Below are 21,947 nucleotides of genomic sequence, written 5' to 3'. Positions count from 1 at the left end.
AGTAATGTCATGAAGCTGCAAAAGCTGTGCAGCATTTAGAATTGATTGTGATTTATTAAGGGAAGGATGCGTAGGATGTGCGTGCCCACGGTTTTATAAATCCGAAAATTTCCATCCGTACGCACGTCCTATGTTTCATCCGTACGCCACTTCTGACGCAAATCCTACGCAAAGTTTTATAAATGAGGCCCCAGGTCTTTATTTTACGGAAGGTATGATTAATTTGCTCAAAAAGCCGGATTTCCGGGAATTCCCAGAAGACTTTCATCACTGAGATTTTATTTTTACCAGCAAATCAAGGTTTGATTACGAAGGCAGAGTCCGGACAACAGAGACTTCATGAAACAGCTCAACATGTGTTAACACCTAAAAATAGTGGCACACATGTAGTTTTGATAGTAAATATAGCTTTTGTTTACACTGACTCAAGTTAGCAGAATCTAAAAGGTTTACTAAATACAGCTGGGAAAATAAGTATTGAACACGTCAACATTTCTCTCAAAAAACATATTTCTAGTCGAGCTATTGACACGAAATTTTCACCAGATGTCGGCATCAACCCAAGTAATGCACACATAGAAAGAAATCCAAACATTTATGTCCATAAATGAAGTTATGTGTAATAAAGTGAAATGGCACAGGGAATAAGTATTGAACACGCTTACTGAAATGTATTTAATACTGAGTGCAAAAACCTTTGTTGGTGATTACAGCCTCAAGACGCCTCCTGTACTGAGAAACCAGTCGAATCCATTGCTCAGGTGTGATTTTGGCCCATTCATCCACACAAACTGCCTTCAAATCTTCAAGGTTCCGGGGGTCTCTTCTGTGAACCAGGATCTTCAGTTCTTTCCAAAGATTTTCAATTGGATTCAAGTCTGGTGATTGACTGGGTCATTCTAGCAGCTTTATTTTCCTTTTCTTCAACCAGTTGAGTGTTACCTTGGCTGTGTGCTTGGGATGGTTGTCTTGCTGAAAGATCCACCCTCTTTTCATCTTCAGCAGCCTGGAAGATGACAGCAGATTCTGATCAAGAATGTCTCCATACTTTTCTCCAGTCATTATTCCTTCAATGATATGAAGTCTACCAGTACCACATGCTGAAAAACAGCCCCACGCCATGATGCTCCCACCTCCAAACTTGACTGTTGATATGGTGTTTTGGGGGTGATGTGCGGTGCCATTTTTCCTCCAAACATGTTGTGTCTTATGACATCCCAAGAGTTCAATTTTGGTCTCATCTGACCAGAGTATCTTCTCCCAGAATGTCATGGGTTTATCCAAATGTTGTGTGGCAAACTCCAAACGAGCTTCAACATGCTTCTTCTTCAAAAATGGAGTCTTGCGTGGTGTGCGTGCATGGAGGCCATGGCGGTTGAGTGCATTACTTATTGTTTTCTTTGAAACAACGGTACCTGCTGATTCCAGGTCTTTCTGAAGCTCTCCACGAGTGGTCCTGGGCTGTTGGAGAACCCTTCTGATGATTGTTCTGACTCCTCTGTCTGAAATCTTGCGAGGAGCACCTGGCCGTGGCAGGTTTATGGTAATGCCGTGTTCTTTCCACTTCCGGATGATGGCCCCAATGGTACTCACTGGAACTTTCAGAAGTTTAGAAATGCGCCTGTAACCAATGCCTTCAGTGTGTTTTGCAACAATAAGGTTGCGTAGGTCTTTGGACAGCTGTTTGCTTTTACCCATCATGCAATGCTTCTTGTCTAACACCTTGCTGGTGAGAAACCTTTTTAAAAGGCATCAATCAGGACTATACCAGCTGATATTACTTTGCACTAATAGGGGGCAGGTTAACCTTCTGAATACTGACAAACTCCAGCTGCTTTCTTGGTTTACCAGACCTTTTTACCCCTCCTTTTCTTCATGTGTTCAATACTTATTCCCTGTGCCAATTTACTTTATTACACGTAACTTCATTTATGGACATAAATGTTTGGATTTCTTTCTATGTGTACATTACTTGGGTTGATGCCGACATCTGGTGAAAATTTCATGTCAATAGCTCAATTAGAAATATGTTTTTTGAGAGAAATGTTGACGTGTTGAATACTTATTTTCCCCGCTGTATGTCAAGCATCTTTAAGAAAGGTTGATGTCATTTAACTGCAACAAACAACAATCAAATCAAGCAGGTGCTTCACCTCACCTTGTCCTCAAAACTGCCAGGGTTTGCATGAGAGAAGGACGCTTTGTCCAGGTTCGGTTTGGCAAACATAGAGGCCACACGAACGACGGGCAGAGGCACCACCCGGGGCACCAACTTTACTGGACTCTGAAGCAAGGTCCAAATTTTGATTTTCTTGAAGGGCTTGACTTTACCAACATAGCGGGACTCACACACATACACATCTGCAGGTTTGAAGCCCTCAGGTTGCATTTCGAAGTAATCCTACGTGAATCACAAAAAGACACCTAAATTCACTACAGTTCTATTGTCATATGAAACCTTTTTGGGGGGTGTCTAACCTTCACAAAAACAACCACACATTTGCCGAGAACTTTACTGATGGGAACTCTGTTGCAGTAGTAGCTCCTGAAGACTTCTTTTTCCAGAAACGTTTGTGAAGGCAAGTGAATAGTTTCACTTGGCCGCTTGAACCAGGAGCCATAGAGCCACATCACACCTTCAAAGAACAAGAATAGATTCATGTCAAAATATACAGCGGAATACACTCAACTGAAATATTGCTGCCTGAAGATAGGTACACACATCAGTGAAGCATGGCATTTGACTTCACAACAGCTGATGCTGATGCCTCTCTGACTACTCTGAACATTTTTATAAACTATCATTTGCTGATCATATTTCTTTTAAGAAGCAAATGCTGAGTTTACCTTTGAGGCGAGGTTACAATCATGAAAGTTCCTCATATTTGGATTGGAGCACTCTCAGAAGATGCAGTGTCGATGTACACTGTACATTCAGATAAATTATTAACTAATATTTCTCCTCCTAGAGAAGCAATTACATTTAGAAATGTATGCAATACGTTTTATTTTTAAAACGACCAGTCAATGAAAGCTGATTCCATGGCTATGTTATAACAACATCCAAAACAACAATAACTAAGGTCTGCAGGACTGGTTTGTTCCAAACAGCTCTTAAACAATGGCTGAAAACAAACCAGTCCTGCAGATGTTAGTTATTGTTGTTTTTCTTTGACTTTTTTAGACTTGCTTTTCACTGTAAATAACCTTTGTAAATATTTTTACCACTAATATTGTGCTATTGTATTGCGTTGTCAATGTAACTGTTGAACCTCTTATCCTGCTTTAGGACAACGGATGAAGCTGCCATACTTATGTCAAAGCAGCTGCTGAAACATTGTTTAATATGCAATGTCCTAATTCAAAATAAATAAATAAAAATCTGATGAAAAGAAGTCAAAGTTAATACTTCTGGCCCTAAAACAATTCCTTGTGTGGTAGATGGGGTCTCTGGCACTGAAAATATTTTAGAACTATGGTGACAACACTATATAAGAATATTTCACTGAGTCCAGAGGGATCTGTTTGTAGCAAAGGACACTGATACCGCTGGTGTAATCACAGCGCATAATGTCCACCAAGCTATCTCCAAACTGTCAAACAACAAAGCTACTGGACTTGATGGGGTATCTGAGCATGTAAAGTTTGCCAGTGCAAGTGTAATCCCACTACTTGCCATGTGTTTTACAGCTTTAATGTTCATGGATTTTAACCAGACTCTATGATAACTCTTATGTTTAGTAGCAGGGATAAAAACATAGCTGGAAAAATTGGTTGCTCTGAAAATTACAGACTGATAGCTCTGGCCAGTTTTCTATCAAAACTCTATGAGATAATCCTGCTGGACAGGATTCCAGAGTTTGTAAAAATGACTGATAATCCATTTGGGTTTAAAGAAAAGATGGGTCCTGACATGTGTATATATGATCTTAAAGAAATGATCTATTTCTGTTTCACTGTTATCTAGATGACTGTAAAGCTTTTGACAGAGTAAATCATAAGAAATTATTTATAAAACTGGTGGAGAGATGTGTACCTAAATGTGTTGTGTGTATTTTGGCATATTGGTATGCTCAACAAACAATGCAGGTCAAATGAGGAAAATAGGGTTTCAGACCATACAACCTTCTCTCCTATTCCTTTTAACTTTTATGTGGATGAACTGTCTCTCAAACTTAAAGCACTTGTTGTTCACACTTGTGTGGCTGAAGATCTCATTGTCAACCATTTGATGTTTGCTGACGATCTAGTTGTGTTGAGTCCAAGTACTGCTGGTCTTCAATTTCTTAACATTTGTTCGGCTTATGGGCTTGATAATGACATCACATTAAATGCACAAAAAAGTCTGATTATGATTTCTCGGACAAAAGAATACAAAAAACCACAATTTCCCTGGTTTTGACCTATCAAATGCTGTACTCGTGTGTACTAATACGATAAAGTATCTTGGGCATGTCATTTCAGAAGACTTGTCAGATGATGCAGATATCTACAGGCAGCGTCATGATGTATATGGCCAAGACAACACTCTTTCTCTAAAGTTTGGTATGTGTAAAGAAGGAGTCATGGTGGTGTTATTTAAAGCATTTTGTCCTCCTCTGTATACAGCTCATCTATGGACAAACTATAAAAGTACCAGTATGAGAAAGCTGCAGGTGGTGTACAATGAGGCTCTTAGGGTGCTTTTAAAAAGGGCCAAGGAGGGCGAGTGCTAGTGAGCTGTTTGTCCCTCAGAATTAACACTCTTTTAATTAATGTATTTTTTTATGAATTATTGTAATTTTTCTAACACTGCTTCTTAACTTGTGTATTCTTGACACTGTGCTTTTTTTAATGTAGTGGGTTCGTGTACACCTTCTTTTGGACTATGAGTCTGGCATAAATTCTATCAATCTACTATAAATAAGAAGCTCGGTTATTGTAGCAGTGACACTCTGGTGCTCTACATGTAATGCCATGTCACATATATCTGTGACAAACAGTCCTTAGAGGGTTACCAGCGCTGTCTTCCCACAGACAATCAATGCAGACAATGTGAGGCTTGAAGTACACTTCTGATGGCTCCACATAGACAAATTCTCCCACGCTGTAGGTGATGTTGTCAAAGGAGCATTCCTTTACATAATTGAGAAGAGGGTTTGGTTCCCAGGGATCTCTTTGTACATAATGGGTTGTTCCCTCTTTTTTATCTGCAGAAACATTTCAGATACATTTTAGGATGAGAGATTCCTGTGTTTTCATGCATGAATAATAAATCAACTACCTTTGTTTTTCTCCTGTTCCTCTTCTGCTTTCTTCTTATCCTCCTCAATCTCTCTGGGAATTTTCTCTCTTTTTTCCCGATCTACATCACTTTGCAAGTGTTTCAAAGTGTAACGGAGTGCAGTGGACATTAGGATCTCTCCATTCTTGCATAACTCATCCCTGATCTTGATTAAAAAGTACTGCAGCTCCTCTGCATCTTCAAATATCTTTGAGTCTGTCCTGTAAACAGACAAAGCATGAGAACCATTAGTATGTATTTGAGCTGCTTTGATTATTGCTCTGGATCTAATCAACATCCAAATCCTAAAAAGCCCACAGGTGCAACCTGCCCCTGCTCTCGCCGCCCAATTCTGACTCGCCCTTACTGGCTGAGCAGCTGCTACAGGCCCCAGCTCTCCCCCTACCACATATGCCAACCTGGTCAGAGCTGCATGTGATTATCTCAGTCAACTGTTTCTTAAAATGGCTGCTTTTCTGTTTCTGGGTTTTAGTTCCATAGCAACTGTTTTATTTGTTTTGGTCACCTGGGGGTAAGGAGCCCGTGATGGGATATGGGTAAAAATACTTGGATTTACAGCAGATACCTTTACATTTCTGTCTGTGTTTATCTCCTTAACAAGCTCGGAATTCACAGAGGATGTTTAGAGATCAGATTTATTTAATTTAAAAAAAGCACAAAAGCATCCGAAATCATGTCTCCATGTCTGGGTTCATTCACATTCCGGTACGCTGCTACATCCTTGTCTCTGTGACCCAGATTCATTCAATAGGGCATAAATAAAAATAATAATCAAACTAAGGGATCTATTTATTACTGTCTCCATGAAAATAAGTAAAATATCATAAGATTTAGGAGGTCCGAATTTGCTGCTTCCCCATACAGCAGGGGCTGTCCGTCTGCTCACGTGACAAGCAAACGAGCTCCGACTAGCCACGGAGCGAGCTATTCCCAACCGTGGAGCTCTTTTGTTTGTGATGCCTGCAGACGGGCAGCTGTAGAACCACTGTGGTATGGGATGTTGTACTTTAGGGTTGAACAGGCAAATTAATATTCAGGGTTTCATATATTTTAATATTCATGTTGTCTTTTATCAACATACTCTTTGGCAGTCCCTCTGCATCCGAAGGCTACATGCTTCATACGTATCCCATCATGCATTACACAACCTGTACTGCCGCTCGACCAATCAACGTGTCACTGTAACTGAATGCATGCTTTCATTATCAGTAGACTAGATTACTGTAATGCCCTGCTCTCTAGTCTTCCCAGAACAAGGATAGCAAACCTTCAACTGCTGCAAAATACAGCAGCCTGTGTATTGACGAGAACCAGGATTGGCTCCCTGTGCAATTCAGAATTGATTTTAAAGTTCTTTTATTGGTTTATAAATGTTTTATGGTCTTGGGCCTTCATATTTATCTGACATGATTTTAAAGTATGAGCCCTCGCGGACCCTGAGGTCCTCTGATACAGGCCTTTTGGTTATTCCAAAAGTTAGAACAAAAACATACGGCGAGGCCTCATTCAGTTTTTACGGACCTCGCCTGTGGAACAGCCACCCAGAGAGCCTCAGGGCCGCAGAGACTGTTCATGTTTTTAAAGGAAGGCTCAAAACCTACCTTTTTAATCTTGCTTTTAGTTGAATTTTAGAAAATTATTTGATATTTTAATTATTTATTTTTTCTTTTGACTAGTTTTATATGTGTATGTAAATACATTTATTTATTTGTAATTTTTTTAATCACTCTTACCATGTCATATGTCTATTAAGGTTTATGTAATTATTTGTTTCTTGTTCATGTTTTAAATATATTTCAATTTTCTTCCTTTTACATTTTATTTGTACCTCCAGTGTTTTCCTCTGAGGGATCCTCCACTGACCCTTCTCAGTGAACAGGGTTTCTGCAATGGGATCTACCGGGTCTGACTCTTTGTTCGAATCTGGGGGGTTCTGTGGTAGTGTTCTCCGTGAACTTGGGTTGGGGGGGTCACTGACGAGGACATGTCCCCAAAATGTGGTTTTCTCACTTCAGGACAAACCCAGATCTCTATATTTTATCATGGTGTGCGTATGTATGTATGTCTGTGTGTGTGTGTGTGGGGGGGGGGGGGGGGGGGGGGGGGGGTTGCACTGTTTGTCTTGTCATCTTGTTTTTGTTTTTTTTCAAAATTTTATTTATTTTATTTTAATTTAGGAACATTGAGAAAGTTATAAAACAGTACATTTAAATTCACTTAGGGTCAGTTTTGAACCCATGACATATCTCCATTCTCAACAATTCTTTTCCTTTTTTTTCCTTTTTCCTTTTTTTTTTTTTTCCAATAACATAACTTAGTATCTAACAAGACACAAAACAGGGAACAGCGGATGCATTATTAGGGAGGAAGAGAAGTTAAAAAAAAAATAATAAAAATAAATAATAATAATATAGAAATAAAACATTAATCTTGATTATCAATACAAGCCAGACATGTCTATTACCTCCATTTGTTGTAAATTATTAACATAAAATATGCATTGTGACCATATCTTCAAAAATTTGGGCATCTCTATCCGAAGTGAGTAGGTTAGTCTTTCCATCTGACAGGTTTCATTTACAATGTCTATCCAATTGTCCAAGCTGGGTACAGTGGGGAGGAGCCAGTGTCTTGTCACTGCTTTTTTACCAGCAGTTATTAATATTCTGAATAAATTTTCATTGGTAGGTGGGAGTTGTGTCTTACCTAAAATCAGATTAGTGAAATCACAGGGTATTGTCTTACTTAATATAGATTCAATGTGTTTATGTATTTCCTTCTAAAATTGTTTTATAATGGCACATTCCCAAAATATGTGGTAATGGTTGGCTTCTACTTCTCCACACTGCCTCCAGCACTTATTTTTATCTCCATTGCCATGTTTCTTTTGTTTGGGTGTAATAAAAAACCTCATTAAACATTTCCATCTAAATTCTTTCCATGCATGTGAATTTGTACATTTCCACACTGATATACAGCAATCTTTCCATTCTTCATCTGTCATAGTTGTATTGCTTTCTTCCTCCCATTTACTTTTTATATATTGAGTTGAGGTCAATTTTTTACTCATAAATCCCTTGTAAAGTCAAGATATCATACCTTTTTTACATTTTCCTTTGTATGCTGTTAGTATTTCACCAAGCACTGGTTCCTGTGTATCCATGGTGTGGAGGATCTCTTTGTTAATGTAGTTGCGTAGTTGTAAATATCTGTAAAAATCATTTTTTCCTAAGTTATAATTATCCTTAAGTGTTTGGAAATCTTTCATTATTCCCTTGTCTATTAAAGAGTGATATGTGTTTAACCCTTGCATTGTCCAATGACGAAATCTGGTGTCTAACTGGTTAGGCTTGAAATCATGGTCGTATGCGCACCATCTTACAATTTTTAAGTTATTGTTTAGTCTGTATTCGTCCTTTATTTGGGACCAGATATTTAGTTGTGTCACTATCCATGGGTTTTCAACTTTCCCCAGGTTTTCCCCTATGTTTTTGTTTCCCATGAGCGCCTGTAGTGGGGGGTCTGAAACTAAAAGTAATTCAATGTCTTTCCAATGGGCATAATAATTTGGATTACAATGAGTTATTAGGGGTTTGAGTTGTGCGTAATAAAAGTAATCTTTTAGGTTAGGGACTGCCATCCCTCCACTTTCTTTGGGCAGTTGTAAGGTTTTAAATCTAATACGTGGCTTTTTGCCCAGCCAGATGAATCTTGATAACATTTTGTCCCATTGTAAAAACTGTTGTTTGGTAAGTTCTGCAGGAAAAGCTTGGAAGAGAAACAGGAATCTCGGTAGTAGGTTCATTTTCACTGATTCAATTCGTTGGGTTAGCTGATGTAAGGGACGGCGGACCATCTGTTGATGTCAGATTTTATCTTTGTAATCAATTCTTCATAATTATATTTTGTTGTGTCAGTAATATCTTTGGGAATTATAATTCCCAAGTATTTTAGCAAGGACAGGTCCCATTTGAGATTTAATTTGCTACGTAGTGGGGTTGGTGGATTATAGTTTAATGTCAGTATTTGGGTTTTCCCCATGTTTAACTTATATCCTGCGTGGTATCCAAATGTATTTAAACATTCAAATAATCTGGGCAATGATTCATTAGGTTCACTTGTGTAAATTATTAGGTCATCAGCAAATAGGGCAACCTTATGCTCTTCCCCTTTAATAGATATTCCTTTTACTTCATTAGTTTGCCGGATTAGTTGAGCGAGGGGTTCAATGTAGAGTGCAAAAAGGAGGGGTGAAAGCCCACATCCTTGTCTTGTTCCGCGTTCCAGTTCAAAGGTGTTTGACAATTGACCATTGATTTTTATACAGGCGGTTGGTTTTGTGTATAGTGATTTTATTACTTGTATGAACTTATAATGAAACCCAAATCTCTCCAAAACTTTATATAAAAAACACCAGCTGACAGAATCAAAAGCTTTTTCAGCATCAAGGCTGACCATTGCTGCTTCTATTTTGTTTTTCTGAATATGACTCAATATGTGTAAGGTTCGTCTTATGTAATCATGCGCTTGCCTTTGTGAAATAAAGCCTGTTTGATCGGTATTGATGAGACATGGCAGAACAGATTCTAATCTCTTTGCCATGTTTGCTGTAAACAGTTTATAATCCACATTGAGGACAGAGATGGGTCTAAATGAACTACAGTTAAGTGGGTCTTTTCCTTCTTTCGGGATCACTGAAATATTTGCTTGTTTCCATGTAGGTGGTATTTTGTTCTCTTTTAATACTTTGTTTAAAATTTGGGTTAGAAAAGGTAATAATTCCATTTTGAAATTTTTGTACCATTCTGAAGCAAAACCGTCTGGCCCGGGTGCTTTGTTTGCCTTGAGATCTGTTATGGCTCTTGACAGTTCTCCTTCGGTTATTTCAGCTGTTAGTAACTCATTTTGATCCTCTGTCATAACTGGTAAATTAAGTGTTTTTAAAAAATTCTGTATTTGGTGGGTTTTTTTTAAGTTTGGTTGTGTGTACAAATGTTTGTAATAGTTAAGGAAAATGTTTTGGATTTCGCTTTGGTTATGTACACAAATTTTGGAACTTGGGTCTTTAATTTTGTAGATTGTGCTGTCCGCTTCTTGTTTTTTTAATTTACTTGCTAATAGTTTGGCAAATTTGAGTACTGGATTCTTGATATTTTTGTTTTGTGTATATCATCTTCTTCCGTATATCTGTTTGATACATTGCATTTATTTTGTTTCTTAAAATTTTTAATTTTACTTCAGTTTTTTTTTCTGGACGGTTTTTATGTTCTTTCTCAAGTTGTTTCAGTTCTTTACTCAAGTCTGATAGTTTAGTTTCTCTCCCCTTCTTTTTATGCATGCAAAAGGATATAATTTTTCCTCTCATCACTGCCTTTAATGTGTCCCAAACAATTTCCGAGCTGACCTCCCCGTTAAGATTTTCTTCCAGAAAAGTTTTGATGTCTGATTTGGTTAGTTTGATGAATTGTTGGTCGTTAAGAATACTTGTGTTTAGTTTCCATTGTAGGTTTTTGTGTGTTGCACCAACTTTTACATTAAGCAGTACTGGTGCATGATCTGAGATGTCGATACTTCCAATTTCAACGTTTTGGATCCTTTCACGATCCTTTTTAAAAATAAAGAAATAATCTATCCTTGAATATACTGTGTGGGCGTGAGAATAATGGGTGTAGTCTTTTCTTGTTGGGTAGATATCTCTCCAAATATCTATAATACCGTGTTGTGACATCAACATTTTGAATTTTTTCTGCCAGGCGCTCTGGGAGGCTAGTCTTGATGAATCCAGCCTTGGGTCTAGTCTAATGTTCCAGTCCCCCCCACATATAATCATACCATCTGCCTGTGTCATCAATGCTATAAGTTTTTGATAAAATGAAAATTCACTACCAGGGGGGGCATAGACATTTAAAAAACTTATTTTAACCCCATCTATTTTCCCTGTTACCAGTATGTATCGCCCTTCTTTATCTTTTTGTTCAGAAATGAATTCAAATGGTATTTTTTGGGATATTAAAGTTGCAACACCTCTTCTGTGTCCAGTTTTATAAGATGAGAAATAGACTTTTGAGAACCCCATGCTTTTTAGTTTCTCATGCTCAGTTGGGTTAAGATGAGTTTCTTGTAACATGGCAATTTGGACATTGTTCTTTCTTAGTTTAGACAATATCTTATTTCCTTTAATGGGGTTAAGTACTTCATTTACATTATATGATGCACATAGGACTATATTATCTGTCATGGTATCTTGTGTCTGACAGAAAAGTTTTCTTGGTACATGGTCCCTTTACATAATAACAATGCATCCGTTTAACTAGAAAGAGTTGAACATAGAAAACAACAGGAATAAAAAAAAACAGTGTTCTCTCAGCAAATATTTTGAACAAAAGAACTTTTTGCTGGGAGAGTTCTTCCGAAGAAGAGGTTCTGGCAATCAGAACCTTTGTGGAGCTGGAGATGTTGGAGCTCCAGTCAGGGATAGTTCCGCCCACTTTAAAGGGCAGGGCCCTGGGAGATGCCTGTGCTGTCTTTACTGTCATAGCTATTGTGTGTCCCGACTAATTTACTGTTTACTTTAAACGGCAGGAGGAAAAAAAAAAAAAAAAAAAAGGCACCTTGAACACTTACATTAATCACCAGTCCCAAAGAACTTCCTCTTTAACCATTTTACTTGTCTTTTGGTGGTTTCCTCCTGTATTCTTGGAGTTTCTCCACGTAGCCCGGTTGATGCTCCTCCGTACTCCTCTGCGCCGCGCCGTCCTCTCTCCGCCTCCACGCAGAAAGTTGTTGTAGCTCCCGCTGGTGGGGGTCGGTGGGAGGGGGGATGACGGTGACCGGGAGCCCCTGCGATGACATATCAGCTGTGGCCTCTGCTGCGGTCTGGTATAGGCGCTCTCCGTCCTCGTAGAATACGCGCATTTTCGCAGGGTAAGGCGTCTGGAATCTGATTTTTCTCTCCTTCAGGACTTTCTTTGCTTGGTTGTATTCTATACGTTTCTTCTGGATTGCTGGGGGGTAGTCGTGGTCCACGAAGAAGCGGTTATTGTTGTAAATGGTCTGTTTCTTCAGCCAGGCCCTTTTTATCACTTCTTCCTTTGCTCTGAAGTTGGAGAACTTGGCAATGATGGAGCGCGGTTTGGACTGCGGTGTTGTGGGCTTTGGTGCAAGAGCTCTGTGGGCTCTTTCTATCTTAACACCGGAGTCACGTGTGATATCCAGAGTCTCGAAGAGCAGTTTTTCTAAAAAGGCGATCATATTGGTGCCCTCCGCTTCTACGGGTATGCCGTATATTCGGATATCGTCTCTGCGAGCGTGAGCCTCCTGCTCTGTTAGCTTAGCCTCCATGCTATCCTGCCGCTGCAGAAGTTTCCTTAGCAGCTTTGATGTCGCTTGTAGAGTTGTTTCCACGTCATCAATGCGAGTTTCAGCTTCTTCTAATCAAGCTTTGGCCTTCAGCTGGTTTCTTTGGATCTCTGAAAGTTGTCGTTCATTGTCCCGTCGGAAGCTTCTTAATTCTTTCAGGATTTCCTCCAGGCTAGCTGGTCCAGTTTCGTCTTGATTCGCCTCGTGTCTGGAGGAGCGGTTTCGATTGTCATCCATATCTTCGGTAGTAGGTGCAATATCTGTGTTTTTCCTCCTTCGGATCAACTCCCTATCACTTTGCTTCACAATACCTTATTTCCAGGGAGTTTGTTTAATAACGTCGGGGAGCACTGAAGCTATGCTGCCATCTTGAGTGGAGAGCCGGAAGTCCTTTCCTTGTCATCTTGTTTTTTAAATGTTATTGTACTTTATGCACAGCACTTTGAGTGACGTATGTTATTGTAAAAGTGCTATATAAATTAAAATTTGATTTGATTTGACAGATCCTCATGGGAGGACAAACCCCTGCATGGGATGTACCACCAGACCATAACTGAAGAGGCTGATCTCAAGAAGTCCTACCAATGGCTAGAAAGGGCTGGCCTACAGGACAGCACTGAAGCACTCATCCTGGCAGCTCAGGAACAAGCCCTGAATATCAGAGCGATAGAGGCTCAGATCTACCACACCAGACAAGAGTCAAGGTGTAGATCTACCACTCCAGACAAGACCCAAGGTGTAGATGTACCACTCCAGACAAGACCCAAGGTGTAGATCTACCACACCAGACAAGACCCAAGGTGTAGATCTACCACACCAGACAAGACCCAAGGTGCAGTAGGCTGTGCAAAGAGGCGCCTGAAACAATCCAGCTCATAACTGCAGGGTGTAAGATGCTGGCAGGTAAAACATACATGGAGCGCCACAACCACAATGTGTGACTGTGTGTGTGCATGGGTGAATGGGACTGTGACTGTAAAGCGCTTTGGGCCTTCGTAAGAAGGTAGAAAGCGCTATATAAGTATACGCCATTTACCATTTACCACAATCAAGTGGCTGGAATCATATACAGGAACATGTTTGCAGAATATGGACTGGAAACCCCAAGGCCAAAATGGGAAACACCTCCGAAACGAGATGAGACATAACGCATCTAAAAACGTTTGTGTTGCAAACGTTAAAAAAAATGTTTAGAAAGCAAAAAAAAAAAAACATTTTTGAAAACAACAAATGTTTTTTGAAAAGCAAACAATTAAAATTTTCATTTGCAACATAAAAAAGTTTTGTTTGCAACATAAAAAAGTTTTGTTTGCAATGTCTTGCCATATATATCACTTCATAAGTCCTGTGCAGAAATGTGAAAATCTCCAAATTTGACAGTTTGCCACAGATGGCCACCAAACTTCTTTTGGATATGTGTATTACATAAACTGATGCAAAAAACTAGGTCTAGATGCTACTGTTCTAGCAGTAGATTTCTTTAAAATTTTAATTTGTTGAAAAAAAGAAGTCTTATACAGGCCCTTGAAAAGTATTCAGCCCCCTTTATCTTTTCAACCTTTTGCCACATTTCAGGGTTCAACATAAAGATATCAAAATGTAATTTTTTCTGAAGAATCAACAAGTGGGACACAATTGTGAAGTTGAACGAAATTATTTGGACATTTCAAAATTTTTTAAAAAATAAACAGAAAAACTGGGCGTGCTCCTTTATTCAGTCCCCTTAATTTGATACTTTGTGGCGCCACCTAAGTCTCTTGGGGTTTATCTCTATCAGTGTCGCACATGGAGAGACTGAAATTCTTGCCTATTCCTCCTTGCAAAACAGCTAGAGCTCAGTGAGTTTGAATAGAGAACATTCCACAGATTCTCCATTGGATTCAGGTCTGGACTCTGGCTGTTCTAACACCTGGATATGATGATTTGTGAACCAGTCCATTGTAGATTTTCTTTAGGTTTTGGATCATTGTTGGAAAACAAATCTCTGTCCCAGTCTCAGGTCTGTACAGACTCCATCAGGTTTTCTTCCAGAATGCTTCTGGATTTGGCTCCATCCATCTTCCCATCAATTCCAACCATCCTCCCTGTCCCTGCTGAAAAAAAGCAGGACCAAACCATGATGGGGCCACCACCATGCTTTACAGTGGGGATGGTGTGTTCAGGGTGATGAGCTGCGTTGCTTTTACGCCAAACAGAACATTATTCATTGTTACCAAAAAATTTGGATTTTCAGACCAGAGCTTCTTCCACATGTTTGGTGTGTCTCCCAGATAGCTTGTGGGTAACTTTAAACAACAGTGTTTATGGATATCTTTAAGAAATCTTGAAACTCTTCCATAAAGGCCAGATTAGTGAAGTATACAACTGATTGTTGTCCTATAGACAGACATTCCACCTCAGCTGTAGATCTCCACAGTTCATCAAGAGTCATCATGGGCCTCTTGGCTGGATCTCTGATCAGTCTTCTCCTTGTTTAAGCTGAAAGTTTAGACGGACGACAGGTCTTTGAAGATCTGCAGTGGTCTGATACTCCTTCCATTGCAATATTATATCTTGCACAATTCTCCTTGGAATGTTTACAGCTTGGAAAATCTTTTTGTATCCAAATCCAGCTTTAAACTTCTCCACAGTAGTATCTCGGACCTGCCTGGTTTGTTTCTTGTCTTCATGATGCTCTCTGCACTTTAAACTGACCTCTAAGAGGATCACAGAGCAGATGCATTTATACGAAGACTTCATTACATACAGGTGGATTCTATTTATCAACATTAGTCATTTAGGTCAACATTGGATCATTGAAAGATAGTCACTGAACATCTTGAGAGAGTGTTGCATTAAAAAAAAGGGCTGAATAATTTTGAACGCCCAATATTTCAGTTTGGTATCAAACAAGTTTGAAATATCCAATAAATGTCGTTCAACTTCACAATCAGAATCAGAAATACTTCATTGATCCTACACTTGGGAAATGTGTTTGTCACCATAGCAACTGACAGCAGAGGGGAAAAAAAGACTAAGAATAAAAAAAAACAAGAAAATGTAGCATAAATGCAAACAACAAGGTAGTAGAATTTAAAAAGCTATTTACAGAACAGTGCAGGTAAAAAGATGTGCAAAAGAAATGTGCAAAAAGGAAAAAAAATAGATAATAAAAAATGTGCTAAGGTTATCTTTTGTATTGTGAGCTGTTGTACAGGGTTATTGCATTGGGTATGAAGGATTTCTGGTACTGGGCAGTTTTGGTTCTTAATTCTTCAGAAAAAAATACAGTTTTATATCTTTATGTTTGAACCCTGAAATGTGGCAAAAGGTTACACAGTTAAAGGGGGCTGAATACTTTCGCAAGGCACTCTAAGTAAGACTATGCCACCTCCTCTTTAATTCCTTTTTCAAAGGTTGTCATACCTGTGTAGCCTCCTTGCCTTCTTCAACACTTCAAACATGTGTTCCTGAAAGACGTCCAGCCTCCTGTAGCGACCACGCTCCAGGTTCTTTCGGATTATTTCAAAGTTGAGAGGTGGTTTTTCAGGGGCAGCAGGATCCACAGCAGGAATCTCAGCCAGAAAGTCACTATAGCATCGGCACTTCTTGTTCTGGTGGCTCATTACAGAAACATAGAGTTTCCTGAGGAGCTCCATGACTAGACGACCCACTGGCGGTGGCCTGAAGTCTTCCTCTGTGTATGGCATCATGTCCATGTCACTTGACCGAGAGCTTTGCATTTCAGGCATTGAAGGTGTCACAGGAGAAAAAAAAAACAGCGAAACTTCCTCCTGTGGTACATTGAGTTTCCTACACAAAACACCAAAACAAGATGGTAAAAGAAGGATCTGATTCAGTTTAGATCAGAGGAGAAGTTCTTTTTGACTTTCCAAACCTGAAATAGTAAATCTCATCCTCCACCACTTTGGCAGAATATGAGAAGCGCTTCAGACGCTCTAATTTTTTCACTTGTTTCTCTGTCTCAATGTAGCTGCTCTCACACAGCAGGATGTCCTCCTCTGAGTATTCTGTAGGTCTGCATGACAGGTACTCCTTAAAGGAGGACACCACACATTTGCCTGGGAACACAACAAGGGTCGTTACCAAGTCAGTTGGAAAATAGATTTTTTTTAATGACATGATTTTGGCCCCAGAGCTTCATTATAATGTTTCCTCACAATAGAGCCAAGCTAGAAGTTCTTCTTACAATTCCAGCCCTGTTTTCATGCCTGCATTCTTTATGTTGGGGGCTTGGGGTGTATGGGTGAATGTCAATGGTGGGTGGGGGTGGGGGAGGAGGTTGGCTTTAATTTCAAAATGTTGTGCCTATGTTTGGCTTTCGTTTTTAAAGCTCTTTGACGACATGAAAAGCACTTTTTTTATCAATAACGTTTGAAGGCCCACATTCAGAGACGGCTATATGGCTGTGCCGTACCTAGGACACAAGTCATGGGCAAGGTTTCCTCCAGGTGACTTAGAAAAACCTCTCTCTTGTAAAACATCTTTGTGGGTTCGTGCTCCGTTTCCTCAGGATGAATGAAAATAGGTCCAAAGAAGAAGGTGGTTCCATTCTGCAACCACAGCTTCTCAATTCTGTAGACAAGTTAGTAAAACTGCATGAGGGATCGCAAATTAAGAATTGTACTTGCAACACTGACATTTCTGAAAACCTATTTCTTGTTCAGAGGTTTTTCTTGACTATGCTTGGTTTATTTTCACCAACCTGGCAACCCGGGGCTTTGACAATCCATGTGACTGGATGTAAACGCAGTCTCCAAGTTTAAACCACATGTTATTGTAGCATAACTGTTCAAAGTACTGGCAGCCTGGCTCGGCTTCATTTATCTCCATGGGAACATCCTCTCGCTCCTGAAATGTTAAATATTCACAAACATTCAAATCATGACAGTCTCTAATTTGAAATAGAGTTTTTTGCTGCCAGACTTATATGTTAGCAAGTGAGTTCTCAAGCACAAACATCCAGATTCAGTGATGAAAGTCAGCCAAGGAAAAAAAATCCCTGAACTTTTCTTTGAGCGATATGGCGGCGCGGAGAGAAATTTTGGAAAAATCCATGGTCTTAGATGCATTCTGGTACATCCTGGCAGCTAGTTATTCACTTCTTAATCAAGAAACTAAGACTAATGGGAGCATCATGATTTGTCGTTCAAACCCCTAGTTTGACTTTCCATTAAGGACTTGCTGGTCCTAAAAAAAGAAGTTGGATAATTGCTAAAAAGTGACACAATCCTACAATCTAAGCTTTTCCTTAAAGCTGCAAAACATACAACTGCTAAAATATAGTAACATCAAAGCCCCAAATGGCAAAAAGAACACCAGTAACTATGATATTCTATAAAAGTACCTCATTTGTACATGATTTCTGCCTCAGAAATGACAGATGTACAACATCCACTTGCACTGTTTTCTCAAACTATAATTACATCAAAAGATGAGATCTGCTTTAATCATTCTATAACATAATACATCAATTCTTTACCATTAATACTAAGTAATCTGGGAAATATCAAAACAAACATACAAACAAAATTAAACATTGTAAACATTCTTTTTTAAGGGAGTGTGTGTCACGGTGCCTCTGTGGGTTATCTCCCCCCTCCCAACTCTGCTCACTGGAACCAGCTGCCTCACATCATCTCATCGCCTGCTGACCTTCATAAGGAGGATCCATCCCAGCATTCGATGCCAGTCCGTTATACACTCTCCGGTGCTTACGGCTGGCTCAAGTTAAGTTACGCCAATTCAAGTCTAGCCTTGAACTTACCTCTTTTGTGCTCCTTCAGGTCCTCTTCACCACGGGTGCAGCTGGTTATCCTGTTCACTCCTTGTCTCCTCTGCTCAGGCCACGAAGTCCTCCTCTCAGCCCTCTGGTTCGCTCGTCGCTGGCTCCTCGCTCATGAGCTCCGACGCAGTCTCCAAGACGAACTCACAAGAAGCTCCGGTTTCCACGCCAAATACTTACCTCTGGTTCACGCAGTATTCCTGAACTCTGGGTTTTGTCAATCCATTAAACCCATTCTAAAGATCTCCTAGCCGGAGTTTTCTTCCGGGTTCCAGCATCTGGGTCTGCCTCGTCATCGTCGTTATGACAGAACGGACTGGCCAACACCCAGACCCAGCTGACCCAGAAGGGCTCCGCTTGGCCGTCTCACAGCAAGGTATCGCCCTGGGACGACAAGCTGAATCCCTGAACCAGATGGCCGCCGCCCACCAGGACCTTTTCCATCATCTGGATGGAATTTCTCCGACCCTTATGGAACTAACAGGTCTACCATCCGCCAACGCCACAGCCAGCGCCTCTCCTTCCACCTCCAGAAGTTTGGCCCCCGCTACCACTAGACCGGCTAACGAAAACATCCGGCTTCAACCCGAGACCTTCCAGGGAGACTTGGAAGCCTGCGGGGGTTTCCTCCTACAATGCCGACTGATTTTCCAGCAGGCTCCACGGCACTACCACGCAGATCTTAGCAAGATAACACTCATCGTAAACTCCGTCAGGGGTAAAGCGCTCCAATGGGCGCAGGCCTACCTAACGGCTAATCCCATTTACCAAGTTCCGTTTTGAACGCTTCATAGGGGAATTCCGGTTGGTGTTCGACCAGCCCCGCAAGGAGGAGGAAGCGACCCGTCGTCTACTAGCCCTAAAGCAACGCAACAGATCTGTGAGTGACCATTTAACAGACTTTCTGATTCTAGCAGTGGAAGCAGGTTGGCCGGACATCGCTCTGAAAGGCGTGTTTTACCAGTCACTAAACGATTCTATTAAAGACCATTTATGTTCACAACCCGAGGCTAGATCTTTTAAAGAACTCGTCACCACGGCCTTGCGGTCAGACATCCGTCTCCGGGAACGCCAGACTGAGCGTCCCCGCCATGAAAGAAGATCTGTGGTTAATTTTCTCCCTCCGCCTGCTACAGCTGATTCCGCTTGTTCCATTTCTCATGAGCCCGCCGGACGATCCCCTGAAGTGCACTCAAAGCTCACACACGAGGAACGGCGAAGACGGAGGGAGGAGGGAACTTGTTTCTACTATGGTCAGGCAGGTCACCTCGTTCACCAGTGTACGTTGCGTTTGAACGCCAGAACCCCCCGCTAGACGACAGGCCGTGGGCGGGTCATTCCCTCACTACTGAGAACTCTTTCCTGTACAATCCTGTCAAGCTATGTAACCAATCTAAAACCCATGTTTGCCAAGCCCTCATAGATTCTGGCGCTGAGCAAAGTTTCATTAACTGTAATCTTGTGTCTGAACTCAACCTTCCCACAGAGCCTTTGGAACACCCGGTTAAGGCGGCAGGTCTGGGAGGCCAGCTCCTCACTCACATTACTCACCACAACAAGGCCGTTAAACTCATCTCTTCTGGTAATCACCATGAATTCATGCAGTTCTACGTCACTCAATCCCTCCAATCTCCCGTCATCTTAGGTTTCCCCTGGCTTCGTGCTCACAAGCCGCAGTTGATTGGGTGAACCGTCATATCACCAACTGGAGTACTGCCTGCATGGCCAATTGCCTCCGTTCCGCCATCCCTTCGGTTCCTCATCACTCAGCCCCGGAAATCATCAACCTTTCCAAGGTGCCCCCTGCTATCACGACCTAAAGGCTGTCTTTAGCAAAACCAAGGCTGGCGCTCTTCCCCCTCACAGACCTGACGACTGCTCCATAGATTTATTAAATGGAGCTACTCTACCCAAGAGCCGGTTATGTAATTTATCCAGTCCAGAGAAGCAGGCTATGGAGAAATACATTCACGATGCTCTTTCTTCCCGTCACATCCGCCCCTCTCCGTCCCCAGTCAGTGCAGGGTTCTTTTTCGTTCAGAAAAAGGATAAGGCCATGCGACCTTGCATTGACTTCCGCGAACTAAATCAGATCACGGTTAAAAATAAGTATCCCCTTCCCCTCATCAGCTCCGCTTTAGATTCTGTTCAAGAGGCTTGCGTCTTTTCTAAATTAGATCTCCACAATGCCTATCATTTAGTCCTCATGAGGGAGGGGGACGAATGGAAAACGGCATTCAACACACCCCTAGGGCACTTTGAATACCTGGTGATGCCTTTCAGACTTACCAATGCCCCCGCCATTTTTCAGCACCTAGTAAACGACGTCCTCCATGATTTCTTGAATCGTTTTGTGTTTGTCTACCTGGACAACATACTCATTTACTCACGTGATCAAGGTCAACACACCCACCATGTCCGGCAGGTCCTCGAACGCCTTCTTGAGAATCAGCTTTTTGTCAAAGCGGAGAAATGCGAATTTCATGTGTCTACCATTTCATTTCTCGGTTTTATCATAGAGGCCGGTAATATCCGTCCAGACCCAGCTAAGATCATGGCAGTAGCTAACTGGGAACCTCCTGAGTCCAGAAAGCAACTGCAACGCTTCCTCAGTTTCGCTAACTTTTATCGTTGGTTTATAAGGAACTACAGCACTATCGCAGCTCACCTCGGTTAAAAGACCCTTTGTTTGGGGTCCTAAGGCTCAGGCCGCTTTTGAACTTCTCAAAGGTTTATTCACCTCGGCTCCTATCCTGATTCAGCCCGACCCCCTTCGCCAATTTATTGTCGAGGTGGACGCCTCCGACTCAGGCGTGGGGGCTGTCCTCTCCCAGCGCGAGAACGACACGGGCAAACTAAAACCCTGCACGTTCTTCTCCCGAAAACTCTCCACTGCTGAACGCAATTACAACGTGGGTAATCGGGAGCTCCTCGCCATCAAACTCGCCCTTGAGGAGTGGCATCACTGGCTCAAGGGTGCTGATCAGCCTTTCATAGTGTGGACAGACCACAAAAATTTGGCTTGCCTTCGTTCCGCCAAACGCCTTAATTCACGCCAAGCCTGTTGGTGCCACTTCTTCGACCGTTTCTCAACGTCATTACTTACAGGCCTGGCAGCAGGAACGTTAAACCGGATGCACTTTCACGTCTTTATGGTAAAGAGGACAGTCAGGACCCCTCTCCCATTATCTCCCCCACCTGCATAGTAGGGAACCTCACGTGGGACATTGAAACTCGAGTACGACAAGCTCAAGACGAAGAACCCAATCATCCCCCAGTCCCGGTGAACACCTTATATGTCCCCTCCTCGCTCCGCTCTAAGGTTTTGGTTTGGGGGCATACTTCTCGTATTTCTTGTCATGGAGGTGTCCAGAGAACCCTCAAGCTCCTCCAACGCAAGGTTATAATAGTTTCGGATTTTTTTATTAGTTTTAGTTTTTATTTCGTTTTGAATTTTTGTTTTTAAATTTATTTAGTTTTATTAGTTTTTAGAGGCTGCTTTACTAGTTTTTATTAGTT

General features: G+C 41.2%; 1 protein-coding gene across 3 annotated transcripts in view; it reads right to left on the bottom strand.

Moving 5' to 3' along the window:
* Positions 1-21,947, bottom strand: part of LOC101169930 (uncharacterized) — an 85,373-nt gene that overhangs the window by 3,229 nt on the left and 60,197 nt on the right. Inside the window, exons 38-46 of one of the 3 annotated variants that reach the window (XM_078940328.1) lie at positions 17,349-17,494; positions 17,061-17,218; positions 16,521-16,704; positions 16,049-16,435; positions 5,264-5,484; positions 4,998-5,189; positions 2,479-2,636; positions 2,159-2,401; positions 1,042-1,598 (exon numbers count right to left, since the gene is read on the bottom strand). In XM_078940328.1, the coding sequence (XP_078796454.1) occupies positions 1,590-1,598; positions 2,159-2,401; positions 2,479-2,636; positions 4,998-5,189; positions 5,264-5,484; positions 16,049-16,435; positions 16,521-16,704; positions 17,061-17,218; positions 17,349-17,494 (1,698 nt within the window). In that variant the 3' untranslated portion in view covers positions 1,042-1,589. Of the gene's footprint in view, positions 1-1,041; positions 1,599-2,158; positions 2,402-2,478; positions 2,637-4,997; positions 5,190-5,263; positions 5,485-16,048; positions 16,436-16,520; positions 16,705-17,060; positions 17,219-17,348; positions 17,495-21,947 lie in introns of those variants that run through there. The other 2 variants (XM_023963854.2, XR_013653042.1) reach the window with 2 other exon arrangements.

The sequence above is a fragment of the Oryzias latipes genome, chromosome 2 (genome assembly GCF_053564925.1).
Source record: "Oryzias latipes strain Hd-rR chromosome 2, Olatipes_Hd-rR_3.1".
NCBI lineage: Eukaryota > Metazoa > Chordata > Actinopteri > Beloniformes > Adrianichthyidae > Oryzias > Oryzias latipes.
Note: the sequence above shows the minus strand (reverse complement) of the source record. Positions and strands in the feature narration are given on the sequence as shown.